This window comes from Triturus cristatus, chromosome 10 (genome assembly GCF_964204655.1).
Source record: "Triturus cristatus chromosome 10, aTriCri1.1, whole genome shotgun sequence".
NCBI lineage: Eukaryota > Metazoa > Chordata > Amphibia > Caudata > Salamandridae > Triturus > Triturus cristatus.
The window spans coordinates 838,090,696-838,111,542 of record NC_140593.1 but is presented as its reverse complement, the minus strand read 5'-3'; the positions used below and the strand labels follow the sequence as shown (position 1 = coordinate 838,111,542).

Below are 20,847 nucleotides of genomic sequence, written 5' to 3'. Positions count from 1 at the left end.
CACCAGCTTCACCATCCTAATTTAATTCAGCAAAAGTTCCCATTCTTACTGTGCATCATGCTCCCAGCTATCGGGGAAGGTTGATGACCAAAACAACTCTGTACACATAGGTCAAGAGGAATCCATTAAATACAACAAAATCCAGCCTTGTCACGCATTAAACAAAAACATTGTGTTGTACAAGAAAGCTTAAAACCCTTTAATCATTCCTAACTAGAATGGAAATAGTCTACCTCCTGGCCTATCGAAATGTTCTCTGCGCCAAAATTGTCGACTAAAACTATATGGAAACTTCAGGTGGCAGAAAACTGGATGATAGGCTATTTCCTTGTACGGAAATGTGTGGTCCCTTAACCCTTTGGGTGCCAGGCCTTTTCCCCCCTCCTGTGCCTGGCGCTTCCCTAGTGGGTGGGTGTCATGACGAGATAGTCTCGTCATGGGCACAGCGCGACTGTGCTCTATGACGAGACCATCTCGTCATGGGCACAGAAGAGGTTAAAGCAAACAAAATGGGTTCATTGGCTCTGTGGCAAAACACTTTCGTGGTAAAGCGTTCTGTGTCATCCACAAGCTTAAGTGGTGCAAATGCTCTTCCACCTCGAACTCCAAGAGCCCACTTTCAGAGGAAAATTTTAATAAAAACTTCAGTTAACTGGAGTAAATCCAATTATGTATTTATTACAGACTAAAAAGCAGAAAACAGAGGACTGGAGTACTATCACGAAAAAATGTTACGTTTCCAATTGATCAACTCGAGTCAGCACAATGTGTTGTGATCAGTAATGACTTTAATGATGTCCCAATGACATAGCTGATTCTAGTATCTCTACCCTACCTGAGCTCATAACAAAGTTCTCTGACTGCATTAAGCGGCAAAATGAAAAGACACAAACTACTTAAATGCGTACACTTTTAGCATCTTTCCTCAGGATTTAATTACTTCAATCCATGTTGCACTGTGGTAATCAGTAGTGGCCTTAATGGAAACAGACTTTCAAAAAAAAAAAAAATTAAATAATTAAAAATTCAAACAGCAATCAAGGTTTAGAGCATATTTGTAGTGGATAGGTGCTGCTTGTGAACACATATTCCTTCACCGGGATAAAAAAACATAACATATGCGAGGCAGATTTGTGACAAAGAAAAATTGTATATCGCACTAACTAAAAATCAGGAGAGGAGCAAAGAGCCTCTCACTTTTCATACGAATTAGGGTTCCTTATAGTGTTTATGATATTCTCATCCATGAACTTGTGAACTCCCAATCGGGTAGCAACAACACTGTTGGTCTCAAATTACTAAATAAACAAGACTAACCTGCTCAAACCAAATTTGCTTAGACAAGAAAGTTAAACTGAAATCAAAGTCTATATAAAGGAGAAGTATGCCTTAAATGTTTTTCTTTGATAAATAGTGGCTTCATGAATTATTTGTCAGAAGACATGAACTAGTCCACCAGACTAAAGAAAACAGGAATCAGCCAATAGATACCATATAAGCCACGCATCCCTCCATAGAGGAAGAGTTAGAAATAGCATGGATCAGAATTAACAAAGGAACCAACAAACCATGCTCTAGCAATGAAGAGCGAAAGGAAAAGCCAAAATACTTAACTATGTGAATCAAATAGGAACAAAAAAAACGAATTCTTACCTTGTTCATAACTCCGGTCTGGGCTGCATTCAAGCCTGTATGGCTTGTCATCTGTGTAGATCCCTGGGTTAGAGTTTCTGCGAGTACACTAGTGGCGTTACCCTGCATAGCAGAGCCAGAATACTGCAGCGCCGCTCCTCTACCTCGCCCAACTGCCCCCAGAGATCCATTTATAACTTGCCCAGGCTGTGATTGATTCATTAAAGCATGCCCCGAGTTACTGTTAAGAAGACCTTGGTGGGCAGCATTAAAGCTAGGGTTCATACAGAGCCCAGTGCCAGTTTGGGATGTTGCAGGGCTGCTCGACACCATGCCAACTTGTTTTTGCACTAGTGGTGCCTGTGTGGTACTCACAGCACTACTTGAAGCCTGCTTTGAAAGGCCCGATGTCGCAGCTGAAAGTGCCTGGTTTAAGGGGATCTTGCTCATTGCACCCAAGCTGCCAATGTTCGTACTGTTCTGCTGCCCTTGGATGGGTCCAGCCATGCTCTGCTGGACAGGGCTATTGGAGTTCACATTTCTGAGGCCAGTATTCAGATTTGAGCTAGTGCCCTGCAAAAGCTTCGTAAGTTGTTCATGTTTAGTGACCGCATCCTGGCCAGGGTTCCCACTGCTGTTCAAAAGACCCAACTCTGGGCCATTGCGTATAAGCTCGTCGGGGAGATCATTTTCCAAATCGAAGAATGATCCAAAATCTACAAAAGAAATCAAACAAAATAGATTAGAGCACAGAGACAGATAAACAGAAAAGACCAAAACACAGGATGTACAATGTTCATGCATCATCAATTAAAGTCACACCATAAACCACATTTCTTTAAGGTCCTCTGTTATTGGGAAACTGAAATATATTTAGATTAAATTTTACTATAACACACTCTTTGTTCCTAGATAGATTTTATACATATACACACATATACATATCCACCACACACATATATTCACTGAAGTCGGGCTCAGATAATACACACAAAACCACAGAAATTCAGTAGTTAGTTACCTGAACCAACTATAAATTACACCCCCAAAATGCACTGCTTATGACTTCAACTACATCCCTCATGTCATGGTCAGTGTCATTACTGATGACATCTCAACAGTGCAGGCAGGGAAAACCGCTATGTTCTGGGGGCATGCACCCCGGGACATAGCAGCAGCGATCCATGGGGTCCTCCCCTTTGAAACTGCAGCCAGGTAGGTGGAGATGGTGGCAGCAGGGCCGAAATTGGCCATGGGATATGGGCGTATGACCCCCTTACCTGCTACTATCACAGCCTGGCCCAGAGGGCTGGAATCTGCCCAGGAGGGGGTCCAGGTGCCCCCTCCCAATTATTTACGAGGCTGGTCCCCAGGAGTGGGGTCTCCTGGGCTGAAATCAGCCCGGGAGGAGGGCAGTAAGGTGCTTTTCTCAGTTTTCAATACTTGCCGGGGGAGGGGTAGAGGGGCCCCAGAAGCCAATATCTGCCTGGGATGGGAAGCCATGTATGCCCCTGGCCCACCCGGAGAGCATGGAAAAAAAAAAATGTAGGGAAACCCTTATTTTTCAATTTTGCTGAGATCTGCAGATTATCCGCGGCAAAATCAAAATAAAAATTTTTTTTAGCCCCAGGTGGGGTTCCTGTGTGATCACACCACCATGCCTAGGAGTTGAGGGTATTCCTACTCTGGCCCCTTATGTTTCTTTTTCTCCGACAAGATGGCTGCCACCACTTGCTGGAGTGGTGGCAGCCAATTGGATCTCATCATGAGATCTGCCAGATCCACGGACCCTCAGCGTCTAGATATACATAATTCTTTTTTTTTTTAACAACTCCAAAACTACTGAACAGATGTACACCAAATTACAGAAAGATCTTTCTGGACCAAGATATATCTTTTTGCAACATTTTATTTAATTCCGTCCAGCAGTTTGAGCAGTAGTGGCTTCTGAAATCCTTATGGGAAATTGCAAGGGGAAGAAGTGTTTTGGGACCCCCCCCCCTCTCTTCCCCCCCAAAAAACTTCCCAAACAGCAGCTAAAGTGAGTGGTAAACTAGCTTTGAAAATTTCGTGAATATTTGAATATGGAAACTAGGTCCATATATGAGGCAAAAGAACATATGAGGCAAAAGAACGCCCAAGCAGGTGGAGGCTCGTAAACAGGCGTCACCGTAAAATATATCAAAAAGAGAACATGCTCTTGCATCCAAGCATGAAATGAGCCACACCAGCCAGGGATGTGGCAAACCATTTTAATTACAGGGGACAGTCCATAACACGTTTTGACTCAGACTTTTTTTTTTGTGATTTTTTAAAAATTAATATAAACAAAGAAATCGTGGAAACATGATATATACCGGATACAAGACATTATCAAGTTGTTTAGGACAAAAAGTACAACGATGATGTTCTCGAAGGAAAGCAAAAAGGTAAGAGTCGTTCTTCATACATTTACAGTTAATGAGGGTCACACATGAATTATCTACACCTATCAACAAGGACAGCAATTTTCATGAAACTCACAGATCTCTTTTATCGAATCCGGTCTCTCCTCTTCAGCTCCCATTTCTAGGCCATAGTATTCTATCCATGGAGCCCAGATCTTTCGGAATTTTCGTGGGCATCCCCTTGCTTTGTAAGTTATTTTTTCCGCCATCATATATAGATCTAAGCAGGCTCTCCATTCCTCGAAGTGTGGAAAGTTGGTGGACACCCCGGTACCAAGCTATCTCCCTTTTGGCTACTAGTAGTCCCAGATTGGCTAATCTGAGTTTGCTACGTGGTAAATCTACCTCTGTAAGGATTCCCAATAAGATATATTTGGCTTCTAACTCAATTTGTGCCTCCAGTAGGTTGTTAAGTTACCTCAGTATCTTGGTCCAGTATATTTTATTCATGCTGCACTCCCACAGGGTGTGTATGAATGTGCCACGTTCTGGGCAGCATCTATGACATTCCGGGGTGTCTGCTCTTCCCATGTTGTACAGTCTGGCTCTGTCAAAGTAAGTCCTGTGTAGGATTTTGTATTGTAAAAGGCGTAACCTTGCTTTATTGCCACTTCACGTGGATGCATGAGAGAGGCCTCCCAGTCATTGTCTTTTATTGGGCCTGGAGTGAGCTCCCATTTGGTTCTAAGCAGACCTAGTTTGTCGGGCATGTTGTTAATCAGTGTTTTGTATGTCAGTGAGATTGCCTTGGTTGGAATCTCTTCCTGCAAAAGTCTGCCCTCTAAGGGGGAAACTTCTGGCAGTGTCACGGCCTCCAGCCCCTCCCCCGCCAGGCAGGTTTCAGTCTAAGATAGGCATAGGTTTGGGTGTCATGTAGTTGAGATGTAGCTTGAAGTTTGCTAAAGGGAGCCAGGGTGCCTTTCTCTATTATGTCTCCCAGTTTGAAGATCCCTATCAAATCCCACTGTCCAAAGCCTCTTAGCTTTCCAATCTCCGGTAGTCTCGTTCCTTCCCATAAAGGGGTCTCTCTCGTAGGTTTCATGTCCCATTTCATTTGCTTTTCAGCACTTTTCCATGCTTCCAACACCATCTGGGTGGCCGGTAAGAGTCGACTAATACCCTTGCCCCCGTAGATGTAGTGTAGTTGTGTGTGGTCCCGGAACTGGAGTCTTTCTAATACATATGTGGGTGACCTCTTGCGACGTCGTTCCATTCATTGACTACAATGAGATGGGCTGCTCTATAGTAGGCTCTAATATGAGGCAAGGTCAATCCCCCATTATATGGGTTACGCTGTAACGTTTGCAACGCTATCCTTGGATGCGCCCCATCTCACAGAAGAATGCGTAATTCGTTGTTGAGGGTTGCAAAGGTGCTTTTTGGCATTTTACAATAAGTGTTTTGCAATATATAAAGTAACTTGGGGAGTGTGACCATCTTGTACATAGCGGCTCTACCCATTATAGTCAGAGGAAGTTTCTTCCATCTCTTGACATCTTCCTGAAAATTTAAAAGAACTCATATGATATTATCTGCTACGCTAGTTGCTTCATCTGTAGTGATGTAAACCCCAAGGTAATTGAACTCCACTTGAGACACCCGCAGGCATCTCAGGCAGTCCCGGGGTTCTATGGTGCCTCCCACCGGGTATAGGGTAGATTTACCCCCAATTAATCCTGTAACCTGCATCACGACCATATTCTTCAAATATATGTAGGACTTTTGGAGGTGTTGCAGCCGGGTCTGTAATATATAACAAAATATCGTCTGCATATAGGGAGATGCGTTCTTCCTCTAAAAGTTGTGTCTCATCTACAAACCCGCCCAACCCCTGGTGGGATCTGACCATACAGACCAGAGGCTCCAGTATCGGGGCGAACAGTAACGGGGACAAGGGACATCCTCGTCTAGTGCCCTGCTGGACAGGCCAGCTCGCCAAGATCACCCTATTAACTCGGATTTTGGCCTCAGGCTCTGTATAAAGGAGTGTCAACCATTCCAGAAATATTAGTCCAAATCCAAATTTTCCCAGCGTGTGTCTCATGAATGGCTAATATACTGTATTGAATGCCTTTTCGGCATCAAGTGAGAGGAGCAAGTGTGGGCTCTCTCTATTCTTAACCGTGTTTTAGTGGAGACGGAGTTCGATGTGCACACATTGCTATGTTAGCATAAGCGCTTTAGATGTAAAACGCCATCTTGCCACTTTGCTGCTTTTGCACACGACACTGCAGGTAGCTATTATTACAAGAAAAACTGCCTGCTTGCTTTTTCTTCACATGAGAACGGTCTGCTGTTCACATCCCTAGACGTGCACCGCGACCTTAGACTGAACACTGTGTGAAGCAGCCGTCAAGGTCAAATAACAATGTATGCTTTTGAATTCAGGTTGATCTGCCCACGCTCTAGCCATAACACGCACACAGCTGCAAATATCTGAAACTCGGGTGCCTTTAATATTGCATTTGCATGCCTGATTCAGACACTTGGAGAAAACCTTCTCCAGACACAGAGCAGAGCTGATCCTGTGATGTGATTCACCTAAGCTGATATTTACAGTATGGGGTTCCCCATACAAGCCTAGAGACCTTCTATTAGTTTCATAAAACTAGTTTACTATTGAAGGGAGGGTGGTTGTTTTCCACTATAATTTGTAATATGATTTCTCCCTTCATTTTCTATAGTATTGTAACAATGCTGATGGTTTTGTTTTTAATCATTTGTCTGCTTATGTTAGCCAAAGTACTGCAACTTAGGGCACGTAGTTAAAAATAAACATTTTAAACTTTACCGTGTCTCGAATTACTCTTGTTGTGGACTGACATGAGAATAATAACGAAAAGGTGTTTCTGATTCCCATCATTCCTGAGAGTACTCTAAGTCGCTTGCTCTGGGTGGTCTAATCATTCGTAGCTTCGAGATGATACGGAGAACGAATGAGACACTGATGCTAGTCGGATAGGAGTTCTGGGTACTGAGGTGAGTTTTTGGTGCACCGCAATTCACTGAGGTCCTGGTTTCCTGTGCATAGTTCTGTGCATGAGCAGAATCCGTGCAACATGGCGCACCCAACGTTTGGTCTTATGATTGAGACGCCTTAGTAGTGCTTATATTAGTCCACAATACCCTCCTCTTGTATCCAGATAGCGGAAGTGACGGTTTAAACCTAACTACTTAGTTAATATATAGGTTCTCTCAAGCTTGACAATTAAAAAGGTTTTGTTTTATCTTATACCCTTTTTGTGCTACTATTTATATAGATTGTTTTTCTTATCTGTGTCCTTATGGCTGAAGTCGCTATTGCAGCGCATAGTCGCGCACCTCTCCGGCGTCATTTGACGCAGTTCGGGGTGCCTGACGATGGGATGTCTATTATCTTTGTAGCGAGTGCCGATGCATCACATCCCTATGAGCTGTTTTACTCTTGGGTTACTTTGCCGGCAGTGAATGCGGATGATGGTACGTTTCACTCATACACTCCTACGGCAGTCCCGGCAAATTACACGCCATATAGGACGCAGGAAATTCCAATTTCTGTTTGGCAGCATCGTATTTGGTTCAATAGCGCCCTCCCCCACACAGTTACACCGATTCGTTTGGGTCCCTTGTCCATTCCAGGCGCCACTTGGCCAGTCTTGGCTGGGTTTGCACCACATCCACGTTATTTGCAAGCCACGGTGGATGAGTTACGTCAACTCTATACCACACTAATTACAGTACATCGGGCTTTAGTGCAATACGTTTCACGCAATGTCCAGGTAGGGGCACCTGGGGTTGCGGCGCAAGCAGCTGGCCCGGCCGGGATTACCATTAGTCCCGTCATGGTTGATTCGGTAAAGGGCAAGCGCCCCCAGAATAAAGATGATATACCTTATTGGCTTGCTGAGAAATTTGACCAGCTGGAAGCAGTTATTCCGAATTCTACTCCTGTGGAAAAAACACAGGATTCTCACCATTAGTTTGCCGAAAGACTTCGTCCCAGAGGTAGCTGAATGTGATAACTGGGGTAAAGTGTTTGCAGCAGTCTACTCGAAGTGCTTCGGCCCCACGTCTATGGCTGTACTGCCCTCCGTGATCAAACGTGTTCAGGATCAACACAGTCCGGAGGCGGCGGTCGGGTTAGGGATGAGGTTTGTTGGCGTGTTCGACGTAGTTGCCACGTTCATCCTTGCTAACGTCAAGGGAGATGCGGTTAACTTTCAAGTGTCGAATGAGCTGCGCCTCGTCGCCGACAATAAACCCCGGCAGTTACCAAAGATTATTGCTGAGGCTTATAAGACCATTGGCCGCAATAGTTTGGGGGTTAAGCCTTTTGTTCAAACAACAACTACGCAACCGCAAACTAAGATAGGAACGTCTTCTGCATTTCCGAAACAAAATTGGAAAGCTAAAAAAACAGGGGAAGCAGCAACAGAAACAGGGCCAGTCCAAGCGACTACTGAGCGCACATATGATTTGCGTGATCGCACTAGGATTAGGTCTCCAGATAGATTTCAGGTTCCTGAACAACGTTCTCCTCGTTCTTCACATGAAACATCGGTCTCACAGTCCAGGGGAGGAGAACGTGGCAAGGGTCTGTGTGCCCAACAATGACGTGAGCAGCCCAGGCAGACTGACAGTAAAGGCAAGCAGGACGAATTTGCACGACAACGACCCCCGTTTCAAAAGAATAAAGTTGCTGCACTAACAGCGAGGTATGCCACAGATAGTGAGAACACAGCTTCAGAACCTGACATGGGCACTAACTCTGCTCGACAGCACAGCGGAGGTTACAGTAGTGCGGTAAGCACTGCGTCCATATCTGAAGGGGACAGCAACTGACATTTATTACTGTAGAAACTGCTGATACTAGAGTGGCTTCCCCTGACAGACTATATGACATGGTCCTTTTAATAGAAGGTGACATACAACATACCATAAAAGGGATTTTTTGGGACAATCTGACCTCTACATATGACATTCTGTTAGCAGAGGCAGACTGGCCCCCAGCTTTCGTTTTGGCCGCTCCTAGAGGGGAGGAAGTAATCCTCACATCTTTCACGCACACTGTGCCAAAGGATCAGGTTCAGAACTTTGCAGAAGAGTGGGCTCAGGTACTTGCTCCGGTGTTGTACCGTACTCAGGTTAGGTGGGATAAGTTGTCGCCAAGCCATGAGATTCCATTACGGTCTATGCCCCAGCCACAACCCCAATATCCCATGCGCCGCAAAGCTAGATCTCACGTCGCAGAAATCCTTGAACAATTGGAATATCAAGGTGTTATTGAAACGTGTGTCACCCGTGAATAATCCTCTATTCACTGTAACACTTGACATCTCCAATGGCTTTTATAGCCATAATCTGTCCTCGATTAGTAGTCAATGGACAGCCTTTACTTCAGGCGGCAAGCAATACCAGTTTAAAAGATTAGCCAGGGGCTACAAAAACAATCCAGGCGTCTCTGCCGCTCATGTTGTCTCTGTTAGAGAGCATTGACCCTGATGCGTACTCGTATGTTGATGATATGTATCTCACAGACGAATTATGGCCGCATCTGTGTCGCGTTCACTGCATCATTGTCATGTTTGCGGACTTCGGTTTCACATTCAACTTTGCCACGTCACACATTGCAGAGTATACAGTGTTGTTTTTGGACTATAAACTCAACAACAAAGGTCGAGGATTAGCCCCTCACTTCCTGGAGAAGTGCACATGTTTGCGTGCTCCAACAACACTGAAAAAACTACAATCTTTGCTGGGTTTTTTAAAATTTCGGGCGTACATACATTCCCGATTATGCCCAGCGTATCAAGCTGGTATATGTCTTGGTACAACCTACTTTTTCCAAATCGAGCTGGCTGCCAGAACATTCAGCTATCTTGCAATCTTTGCAGGCTGATCTTCTTGCTTCTAAATACTTACTGATGCGTGATAACCACACTAACCTGGTAATAAGAATTGTGCTTGGCGCAGTGGGTTTCACGTACTTAACGTTCAATGAGGGCGACAAAGTCCCCATTGCTTACAACTCACACTTGTACACTTCTGCTGAAATGCGCTTTTCCACTGTCGAGAAAGTTTTGACTGCAGTGCAGATGGCAATTCTGAAAGAGAGCGCTGTCGCAGGGGAAACACATGTTGGTTGTCACACCGTATCCTGCCCTAGAGGCAGTCATGAAAGCCAGTGTACCTAATTTTAAAGCTCTGCATCCACGTTGGATACAATGGGCCACTTCCTTGACATCGTCGGATGTCATATCTTTGATGCCTCATTGCAGACTCAGGAGTATGTGCAGTATGAATTTCTTCATCCAGCTCCTCTGTCCCTGCGCCCGCTTGAGGATTACCATTGGGTCATTTACACGGACGGTTCAACGCAACCGGCGACAGAATCTAAGCATGCTTATTCAGCAGCCTATGCAATAGTGGCTGGTACTTTCGTGAATGGTAAATTCAAATCTGATGTTGTGCATACGCAGACGTTGGGTGATTGTACCGCCCAGTTAGCAGAGCTAGGTGCTCTGGTGCTTGCACTGGAGTTTGTGGATCCTAGAGTCACTACTCTTATAGTGAGTGACTCTTTTTTACTGTGTTCAGTCTTTTAACGACAATTTATTCTTTTGGTCTTAAAATGAGCTTAGTGATTCCAAAGGTAGCACAATCAAGCATAAAATGCTTTGGGTTCGAGTCGCAGACCTTAAACAACGTCTGCCACTCGTGAATGTAATTCATACTTTTGGGCACAAGTGAGTAGGTGTCCACGCTGTCAGAAGCAGCTTAGCTGAGGAAGCAGCAAAAACAGCAGAGGCAACATATCTAGCAGCAGCAGTTACAAGATCCAAAAGTAAGATGGATGATGACATCTTGGCAGCTATTGCTGCAACAGAGAAGGGAAGTGATTACCCTAGAGGTTTCCCTTCTTGGTACTCTTATCATTAAAGTCCTGATAAAGTTCCCTATGTGAGAATTAATGACGTTGGTGACAGATTGATTCCCAACGCGAACTGCAGGCATTCCTTGATAACAGCGGCTCCCGAAGGTATGGCTTCTGCCCATGCTGGCGTTTCAGCGACTGTTACTCTCTTACAACGTTATTGGTGGCGCGGATTGTATAAACACTTGTGCTTATGTTCTTAATTGTGACATCTGCCAGCAGATAAAACCTTCGACTGCTGCGCGACCACCTCAAACACAGTTGTACATATCTAATAAACCACTTGGGTGCGTTTATTTAAATCACTGCGGTCCTTTCTCCTCTGATACTGCGTATTAGTACATCTTAGTTGCAGTGGATCCGTGCACACGTTTTCTTTGGGTCTGGCCACAACGGAGTGCTGATGCTCGAACTGTCATCAGGGATTTGCGTGTCTTTGTGGGGATTTTCGCATGTGGTACCCTTCATTCTGACCAAGGTCCTGCGTTCGCCTCTAAGGCGTACAAAGAAGCCGTGGGATCTTTGGGGTTCCAATTCAAATTTTCGTCTCCATACCGGCCTGAGGGCAATAGTGTTGTGGAGCGAATGAACCGTGACTTTAAGCAATCCCTGACAGCTAGAGTTTTAGGTACTGGCAGAAGCTGGTTGGCCCATCTGTATAGCGTTCAACGTGCACTTAAAAATCTCCCTAGAAGTTCTCTGGGTGGGCGGACCCCATACAAAATGCTCTTTGGCATAAAGAGGTTTGTCCCGGACCTTGATGGACTAGACATGGCGGCGTCGGACGCACCCTTTGACGTAGATGATCACTATGCTGTATTACAGAATCTACAAGAGACAAGAGACAGTCTTGCAAAGGAACACGTGCCCTCCACAACTAATGCTGCGCTTCAGATTCCGGTAGTTGGCTGGCTACCTCGAGTTGGTGACCTGGTCCGTGAGAAGGTGGAGAACAAGTAGGAATTCGGCCCCTCTTATCGTGCTCCAGTACCAGTGCTTGGCGTGCAGGGTACAAGAACAGTCATTTTATCTCCACTTCCTGGTCGCAAGGATAACGGGTACAGCTCCATTGACAATGTCAAACTACAGCGAGTGGCTGATTCTTCTTAGTACGACTCCAGCGGTCTCTTGTCCAGCAATGCTAAGAAATTCTGTTTTGGCACCGGCAACTACCAAGAGGCCTGACATTTGCCATCGAGATGCATACAGTTACTAATCCTTTATTGCCTACACCGGCTGGTGGTCCTACTGAAGATACTGAGTATACTTATCCCACAGATGTGTTGTTGCCTGGTTTACATTCAAGTGCAGTTGACCAGTCTTGTTTCATTTGACACTAACTCTATGACTTCCAATGAACCATCGAAAATTTCTATTTTTACTGCTTGGTTTAAAAGACATTTTTTAATTCCCCCTTGGACTTGCATTTGGCTGGCGCTCATAACAATTTTTTTGTATTTTTTCGACTAGTAAATGGACACTATCTCACCGAAAGATATACAATTAGATTAATTGATGGAACTTTGGCAACTCACTCCTCGTCACACATTATGAAGAGGGACCAGACTTTTGTGAATATTACAGCCTGGCCTGTGTTAGATGGGATTGTATGGGATGCTGTTAAATTTCAAATTCATGGTCCCACAGAGGTGATTAATGTCCCCAATGTACTTCGTGTTTCTATGGGGGATGTTGTGAAACAAAACATCCGCTCTGGTGATTGGGATGTCCAAGCCGTAGAGGCTCTTTTTTCTGATTTGAAATAATGTGCCGCTTTTGATGCTGAAGATTTGTATTTAGAGACGGCTAATTATGGGGAGCTGTTTTGCTACCAACACTATGGCAATCATTTGCTGCATAAAGCGAATACATTTAGACATTTTGTCAATTATACGCAATGGGAGCATTGCCCAGCGCCCATTGAAGGCAGCTTCAAAACTCTACTGAACAAATGTACTTATTTTACTGGTTTCAGTATATCTGAACCTGAGGCTTTTTCTTTTAATGTGGCTGCTGAGTCAGCTTCCAAAGTTAGACTGACCCACACTAAATTATTGTATTCGAAGTCCTTTGTAGATGAATTGGCTATAGGGGACTATGAGCTGTGAAAACATACCATTGATCTTAAATCTGTTTGGCGTTCTAAAGCGTGGCAGGTACAAGGTACACAGAAGCTCTGCATCGTGCTTGCCTTACCCCAACCCACATTTTGTTTTTGAATTCTACCATTTTTCAAACCACCTGCTTTGGATTGGCTACTTCTAAAAAAATGAATTCCCCCTCTATTCCTGATCAGGGCGCTTATCCAAAATGGAATAATCACACAGATCTGTCCCTGGATGCGTTGCAGTCATTCATTACTAATACATCCTTCAACATTTCCAACCTAGACTCTGAAGGGTGGTTAATATGGCAGAAGAGCTAAGACTCCTGTCAACATCATTTTCTGGGTCTATACCCTGGCTATACACAGGTTAGAGTGGACCCCCGATTTAAATCTTCCCATTCTGTCGGAAAGTTATGTCAGAACTGGCTGCAACATTCTCCCTTGGCATCTGTTAAACTTCATTTATCAAAATTAAATGACAAAGTAGATTTGAATGATTTTGTTAAGGGTCCAAAAGATGGGTGTATGCTGTTTATAATGAAGTTTGAAAATTATCTCAAATTGAAGTTGCATTCAGATTGAGGGCTATTGATCAAGCCAATTTGGAAAAAGTGCCAGCTGTCATCGATAATAGCATTAACAACCTTTCCTCACGAATTTACACATTAGATAATATGGTTTCATCTGTTGTGGATATTGTACAGGATGATATCTCTGTTTTATAACATGGTCAAAATCAATTACGTTCTATAATGCAGTTTGCATGGACTTTACAAACACTGAAGGCTGGGATAGTTCCCTGGGACTACATGAATACATCATCTTTATTCCTGCCGTTTAATCCGACTGAAAAACAACAGTTCATGTCCATGAAAGATGCAACATACTCATTATTGCATATTGAAAAGTTGGAACCTTTACCTTTCTCTGTGGCCGAATCGAACTCAGCTGTGTGGCTTATCCACGGTTTAATCACCTTGCCGTTTCCATTGTTTAAGTTCAGTTCATGTATGAAACATCATGCCCTAGGCAGATATGAACCATTGGGTACTGCTTTCCTGCATGAAGTTTGGTCACTAACATTTAAATACAGGTGCATGAGAGAGGCTAAAGAAATTTATTTAAAAGGAGGGGAGTGCACTTCCACACCTGATCACTCAGTAGTCTGTAGGCACATCCAATTGCATGGCGCCTGCAACTTTCAGGCACCGCATTTAGCTTGCATTCTGAAGGGAAATCCTGTGCCAGCAATTGCGCCCACTTTTACATTGTTAGCCAACGGTAGCTATTTGCTTTAAAATAATGAGGGATGCTAGTGGGAATTCCGTACACTGCAACTGTCTCAACGCGTAGTCTGCTGTAAAAATGTCCTTTTCCCGCCTCTGCATGGGAGACTGGATGTATCCATCTGGCCTTCCATACCAACCTTGAAAGCAGAGTTCAACAAGATGAGCAGAATAAGGGCTCTATTGTCTCAAACAGAAGTCGCTCTGACTTCCTCCAGCGAAACATTCGTCCTTCACGGGGCAAACACCTGCACCGAGGTGCATGCGCTTTTAAATACTGATCTCCCGCTTCATTTTGGTGCTCTGATTCATACAATATTCAATTCGTCAACAACGGGCTTAGTGCATTTTTTCAAAGTTGTGGGCTCTGGCCTCGTAACCTTCCAAACAATATTTGATGTGATACCGGCATTTTTTAATTCTATTTTTTCCAGCGTCTTCGGCGGGCTACCATTGATTCTCGCCCTGACTGCTGGTGTGCTCCTGTTGGTTTGTTCGCTCCGCAACGGCTGCATGATCTGTATCACATGACAACCCGCCGCGGCTGTTTCAGCTGCGCGACCGGATGCTTGAATACTATGGAACATTACCACTGGCTACCTTAAGCGTGGCCTATGGATTATCCTTCCGGTTATCATACTTGCATGCAACCTGTTTTCCATTGCCTAGATTGTCCATTCGAATGGGCTCTGGATTTGTGCCTCTCGAACACGGTGTCTCCTGCCCCGGATTATGATCGACTGATGAGTCCCTTAGTGGCTCATGAGTTGGACTGTTCTGGCATCGGGATTATGGCCTGTGGAGCGGCGCATGGAGTCCTAGGGAATTGGGATATATATGCGGCGGCATACGACTTCTTGGCGAGAAGTTATCTTGAAGAACACGCAAGATGTCCTCTGATTGTGCTAGAGGCTCCAGTTATCGAAGAACATGTATTTTCATTTACTTTACTTGACTGGATGGCTGAATCTTTTACTGAACATTATAATGACTTCCTCTTGGAGGCAGTTGCTACTTATTGTGCCTACACGTTGATGGATTAACTTGGGGGTTGTCCACCTTCCAAACCCAAATTTTTTCCTTTTTTACTCCACACTAGGCTCTGTTACGCCTTTGCGAGATGTTATATTTTTTTACTTTTTCAAAACAAATTTTTCGAACGGTCACTACCGATTATATGAATTGGCAATACGTGAACTTGGTTCTGTCTCAATCGAACTTGAACTCTGCATTCCTACAGTGCTTCCCTATTTTGTTTGTGGTCCGACCAAGGGAGGGTGTAGTGGAGACGGAGTTCTATGTGCACACATTGCTATGTTAGCATAAGCGCTTTAGATGTCAAAAACGCCATCTTGCCACTTTGCTGCTTTTGCACACGACACTGCAGATAGCGGTTATTACAAGAAAATCTGCTTGCTTCCTTTTTCTTCACATAAGAACGGTCTGTTGTTCACATCCCTAGACGTGCACCACAACCTTATTCTGAACACTGTGTGCAGAAGCCGTCAAGGTACAATAACAATGTATGCTTTTGAATTCAGGTTGATCAGCCCACACTCTAGCCATAACACGCACACAGCTGCAAATATCTGAAATTCGGGTGCCTTTCATATGGCATTTGCATGCATGATTCAGACACTTTGAGAAAACCTTCTCCAGACACAGAGCAGAGCTGATCCTGTGATGTGATTCACCTAAGCTGATATTTACGGTATGGGGTTCCCCATTCAAGCCTAGAGACCTTCTATTGGTTTCATAAAACTAGTTTACTAGCGAAGGGAGGGTGGTTGTTTTCCACTATCATTTGTAATACGATTTCTCCCTTCATTTTCTATGGTATTGTAACAATGCTGATGGTTTTGTTTTTAATCATTTGTCTTCTTATGTTAGCCAAAGTACTGCACCTTAGGGCACGTAGTTAAAAATAAACATTTTAAACTTTACCGTGTCTCCGATTACTCTTGTTATGGACCGATATGAGAATAATAACGAAAAGGTGTTTCTGATTCCCACTATTCCTGAGAGTACTCTAAGTCGCTTGTTACGGGTTGTCTAAACATTGGTAGCTTCGAGATGATCTGGAGAACGAATGAGACACTGATGCTAGTCGGATAGGGGTTCTGGATACTGAGGTGAGTTTTTGGTACACCGCAATTCACTGAGGTCCTGGTTTCCTGCGCATAGTTCTGTGCATGAGCAGAATCCCTGCAACAGTGTCCATCCAGTTAGCCAGCCTATGCAAGTTTAAATGTGTGGCTCGCTTAGGCATGGGGCCCGATTGGTCTGTATGTACCAGAGGGGTAATGACCGCCAAGAGGCGCGTCACCAGAATAGTGACTAGTATCTTTGTTTCTGTATTGAGCAGTGATATGGGCACTTCTCTGGAGGATTCCCTTCTTTGTGGATCACCACCACCACCGTGGACGTAGGAAGATCAGTTGGGAGTATCCCTTCCTCTTTGAACGCTCGGAACATATTTAGTAGGTGCGGGCCTAGCAGACTGTTTTGTGTAAAAAAATTAACCCAAGTAGCCTGTAAGTTTCAACTCAGTCTTGATCACATGACACAGAATAGACAATTCTTTTTTAAAATGTAAAAACTCATGAAAATCTAAGTTAGATTCAAAGTGAACTTTCAGTAATAAATAAAACTAAAATAACAATACCCCAATGTTCAAATAACTTTGGTCAAAAAGAGTCATTTATTATGCATTTTCTGTCCATATAGGAAACCACACTTGGTAATCATATTGTCTTTGCAGTACTCGAACACTGGTCAATGAAAACATCGAGAATTACTGCATTCCAAAAATAAATAACAGGAGGATTGTACATGCCTTTTCTCACTGAAGTCAGAATGTCAATCCTGAAAAACCTTTTCTGAAACACATTTGAAATTTAAATGCTAAACGTCTGTTACCACCAAGTGGAAATCAATTAACCAATTAGCCAAATGTCAACATTTTTTATATTTTACATTTTAAATGTAAGCATACATGCCATTATTTTGGAAAAAGGTTTATCTGTTGCTCGCTGTTAAACATTTGCAGACCCCATTTTCCATGACCCTGTTCGCTTCCAGCATTCTGTTCATTGGCCAAGTTTTTTTCAAATTGCAGTCCTTCCCGACACCTCATACCTTTATCAGTCATTTTTTTTAACACTTTCTTTTTAAAAACAAATTTTATTGTCAATTTGCACAAAAAACGCAGGGCTCTGTACCCCAGAGGCCACTGCAGTATCCAGTTATACATTGGCATGACCGCAATTGACCTTTTTATAAACAAAACAGTCACAATCTTTGACATTGAGTGTCGTTCCAGATGTCAACCCCACTCACCCCAACACACCCCCTCCGCCCCCCCCCCCCCGAGTTGCGCAACACCCACTGAGGACCGCCCACCCGCCGATAACCGAGGACCGGAAAGAAATAGACAAAATACCAGAACTGAAGAAAGACAATCCCACTCTTAGCACACACACACACACACCCCAGGCAACCCCCCACCCCCCGGTGCCAGTCCCAGCCACCCTGTCTCTACCCTCATTTTTTAACACTTTTTTGACCAAGCTTTTTGCTTTTTTGGGGAATACCTGTAACTCTCCTTTTGATGAATTTATTTTTTTAAATAATTAATGTTCACCCACACTGTGCACCTTTTCCCCTCAAACTGTATTTGTTTTCTTAATCATTTGTCTACACAACTTCTCTCTACTACTGTACTGCTTACCATTTTTTACACAGCTTTAATATTGAAACTAGGTTTTCTTGCTGAATTCGAAATGGGATTCACAATTTGGTTTTGTTAAGAACAGGGAGGGAAGTAAATTAACAGATTGTTAAAATGTTTTTTTTTTATTTTTTTTATTTTATTTACAGCTAGCCCTATTTTTAATAAAGTGTTTTTCAACTAAATGGGGTGACTGCTTAGGTTCCCTGAGAAGTGTTTCTATTATTTTGGTGGTCTTCAAATTTATATAATACTAACTTTACATACTGGATTGCGCATGGGTGATCTTTGCTGACACCCTGCCAAGTGAGGGCGGAGCTATAGCTGCACGAGCGCTTTAAAGCGCCAGCGAGACACCGCAGCGCGGGACGCGCTGACCAAAGAGAGGAGAACGCTGATATTGCAGGAGGGGGACTACCTGTCCCAGAGACCTTTGCTGACACCCTGCCAAGTGAGGGCGGAGCTATAGCTGCACGAGCGCTTTAAAGCGCCAGCGAGACACCGCAGCGCGGGACGCGCTGACCAAAGAGAGGAGAACGCTGATATTGCAGGAGGGGGACTACCTGTCCCAGAGACCTTTGCTGACACCCTGCCAAGTGAGGGCGGAGTTATAGCTGCACGAGCGCTTTAAAGCGCCAGCGAGACACCGCAGCGCGGGACACGCTGACCAAAGAGAGGAGAACGCTGATATTGCAGGAGGGGGACTACCTGTCCCAGAGACCTTTGCTGACACCCTGCCAAGTGAGGGCGGAGCTATAGCTGCACGAGCGCTTTAAAGCGCCAGCGAGACACCGCAGCGCGGGACGCGCGCGGGCAGCGCCCGGGCCAAGGGCGGGCCCGTCCTTGCCCGTCATCGCCCGGAGGAGACTGGGCTGGGCCACCCCTCTTTCGTCCCAGTTATCCCCATGTCTACAATCAGGTGAGCGAAATACACTGACCCTAATACACCATACTTGTGCAGCTGCTTATTTGTGAGAGTTTGAACAGTTTTACAAATGGGGAAGCGAACCATCCCACCTGTTATGAAATCTGCCACAACGAGCATTGAGAACATGTTGGAAAGAGCTGTTAGTATCGTAAGCAATGAGATCGAACTTACTGAGAGGCGCCTGTCCCTCGGTTTAGGACAATCAATTCTATCTTCAGGTTTGCCTATTGACACTATTGATATCACCACAAGTAATACTAATGTTCCTGTTGCGGCTTGCGAAGAGGCATGCGAAATTACTACAGTGGACTCGCCAGAATTAAATCATGTACCATCTAATGTCCCACTTTTAGGGGCAAAACGTAAGAGGAAAGCTGGGAAGCCCACTTGTGTAAAAAGAAAACAACCAATACGCCCATGTTCCACTCGCACAACTTTAAACTCGTGGATCCGTTCATCCGCAAATCAAACATCTGTGGAGGCTCTAATGCACGACCCACCAACTATGCATGCCTCATTGCCCAAATCATGCTCTCACTCAATTGGAACTCAGACTGAGACTGATTTTTTGCTCCCAATCATCACGGATAATGGAAACCATACTAGGGCTATTGATATTAACATTTTGGTTGGTTTGATTACTGATTGTGTTAAACCTTTATTTGATAACCTCCTAGCTGTAGTGAAAGATTGTACTTCTGTTGCTCAGTCCGTCCCAAACCCACGGTCGATAGTTCAATCAACGGATATTGCTCCCCCCGTTGTCGATAAGTCACCTATTTTGGCAAACACTAGACACTTGGCCCAAAATGAATCCACTGCTAATATCCCTACAGAATGCCAAAACACTTTTGCTCCCCCCACTACAAATCTGAGAATCAGTGATTGCATGACATGTAATAAAATTCGTTCCTGTCTAGATAAAAAGGGAATTACGGGAATTACAGAGGGCATAAGCCCCCTGAAAAGTATAATTGGGACTAACATTGCCAATCCATTAAATAACTCGCAAATTCCTATTAATGCTTCCATTCCCTTATACAGTGGTGATGGTCTAGTTAATACGCAACATAATATCCAGCATAATGAAGGCACTGACTTAAATCCTAATATCCCCACTGAGGGAAATAATGTGTTACTTGATTTACCCCGGGAGGCCTGTCCATATGTTGTGGTCCTGGCTGGCGTCCCCTTTCTAAGACAGGATCAGAAAGAATCTTGGGAGCAACTACGCTGCAAATGCGTTGACTGGCTATCTAAGCACAAGCGGTTTAGGCCATCTTTAATTGAAAATATCATCATGGTCCGGCGGGTAGGATGGCTTGGAACATCTCCCAAATCTATTAAAGGGGATTGTATAATCATTAATTTCCGCAGACAATCAGTGGCAAAAGCTATCCTATCGCCACAGAGAGAAGAGGTCAGTTACAGCACTGGTATATGGGCACTACCTTTAGGCTACTTTTATTAACCGACTTTCGAAGCATTCGTTCCCAACCCGCGTAACACTATCCCAATTAATAACAGATTCACACCGTTGTCAGGTCTGGATTGTCAAGACTGACTGCCATCCCTGTCAACAAGGGAAGTGTTAAGCGATGCATTATCATCAGCATCGACTGATACATATACTCAGGTTAGCTCACAGGATGTCCCGGTCATAACGGTAGCTGACTCGACACTCAAGATTTTGAGTTGGAATGTCGCTGGCTTGGCATCCAAGTTAAACCTACGAGATTGGAGGGAGCTAATAAGTGGTCAGGACATCGTAATGTTTCAAGAGACCTGGGCAACCCAGGAGCTG

The 20,847-nt window shown here is 44.2% G+C and overlaps 1 protein-coding gene across 2 annotated transcripts in view; it reads right to left on the bottom strand.

Annotated features, from left to right (window-relative positions):
* CREBBP (CREB binding lysine acetyltransferase) overlaps positions 1–20,847 on the bottom strand; it is a 1,382,831-nt gene that overhangs the window by 1,213,968 nt on the left and 148,016 nt on the right. For both annotated transcript variants that reach the window (XM_085628465.1, XM_085628466.1), the window contains exon 2: positions 1,654–2,348. In XM_085628465.1, coding sequence (XP_085484591.1) covers positions 1,654–2,348 — 695 coding nt within the window. The remainder of the gene's footprint in view (positions 1–1,653; positions 2,349–20,847) is intronic.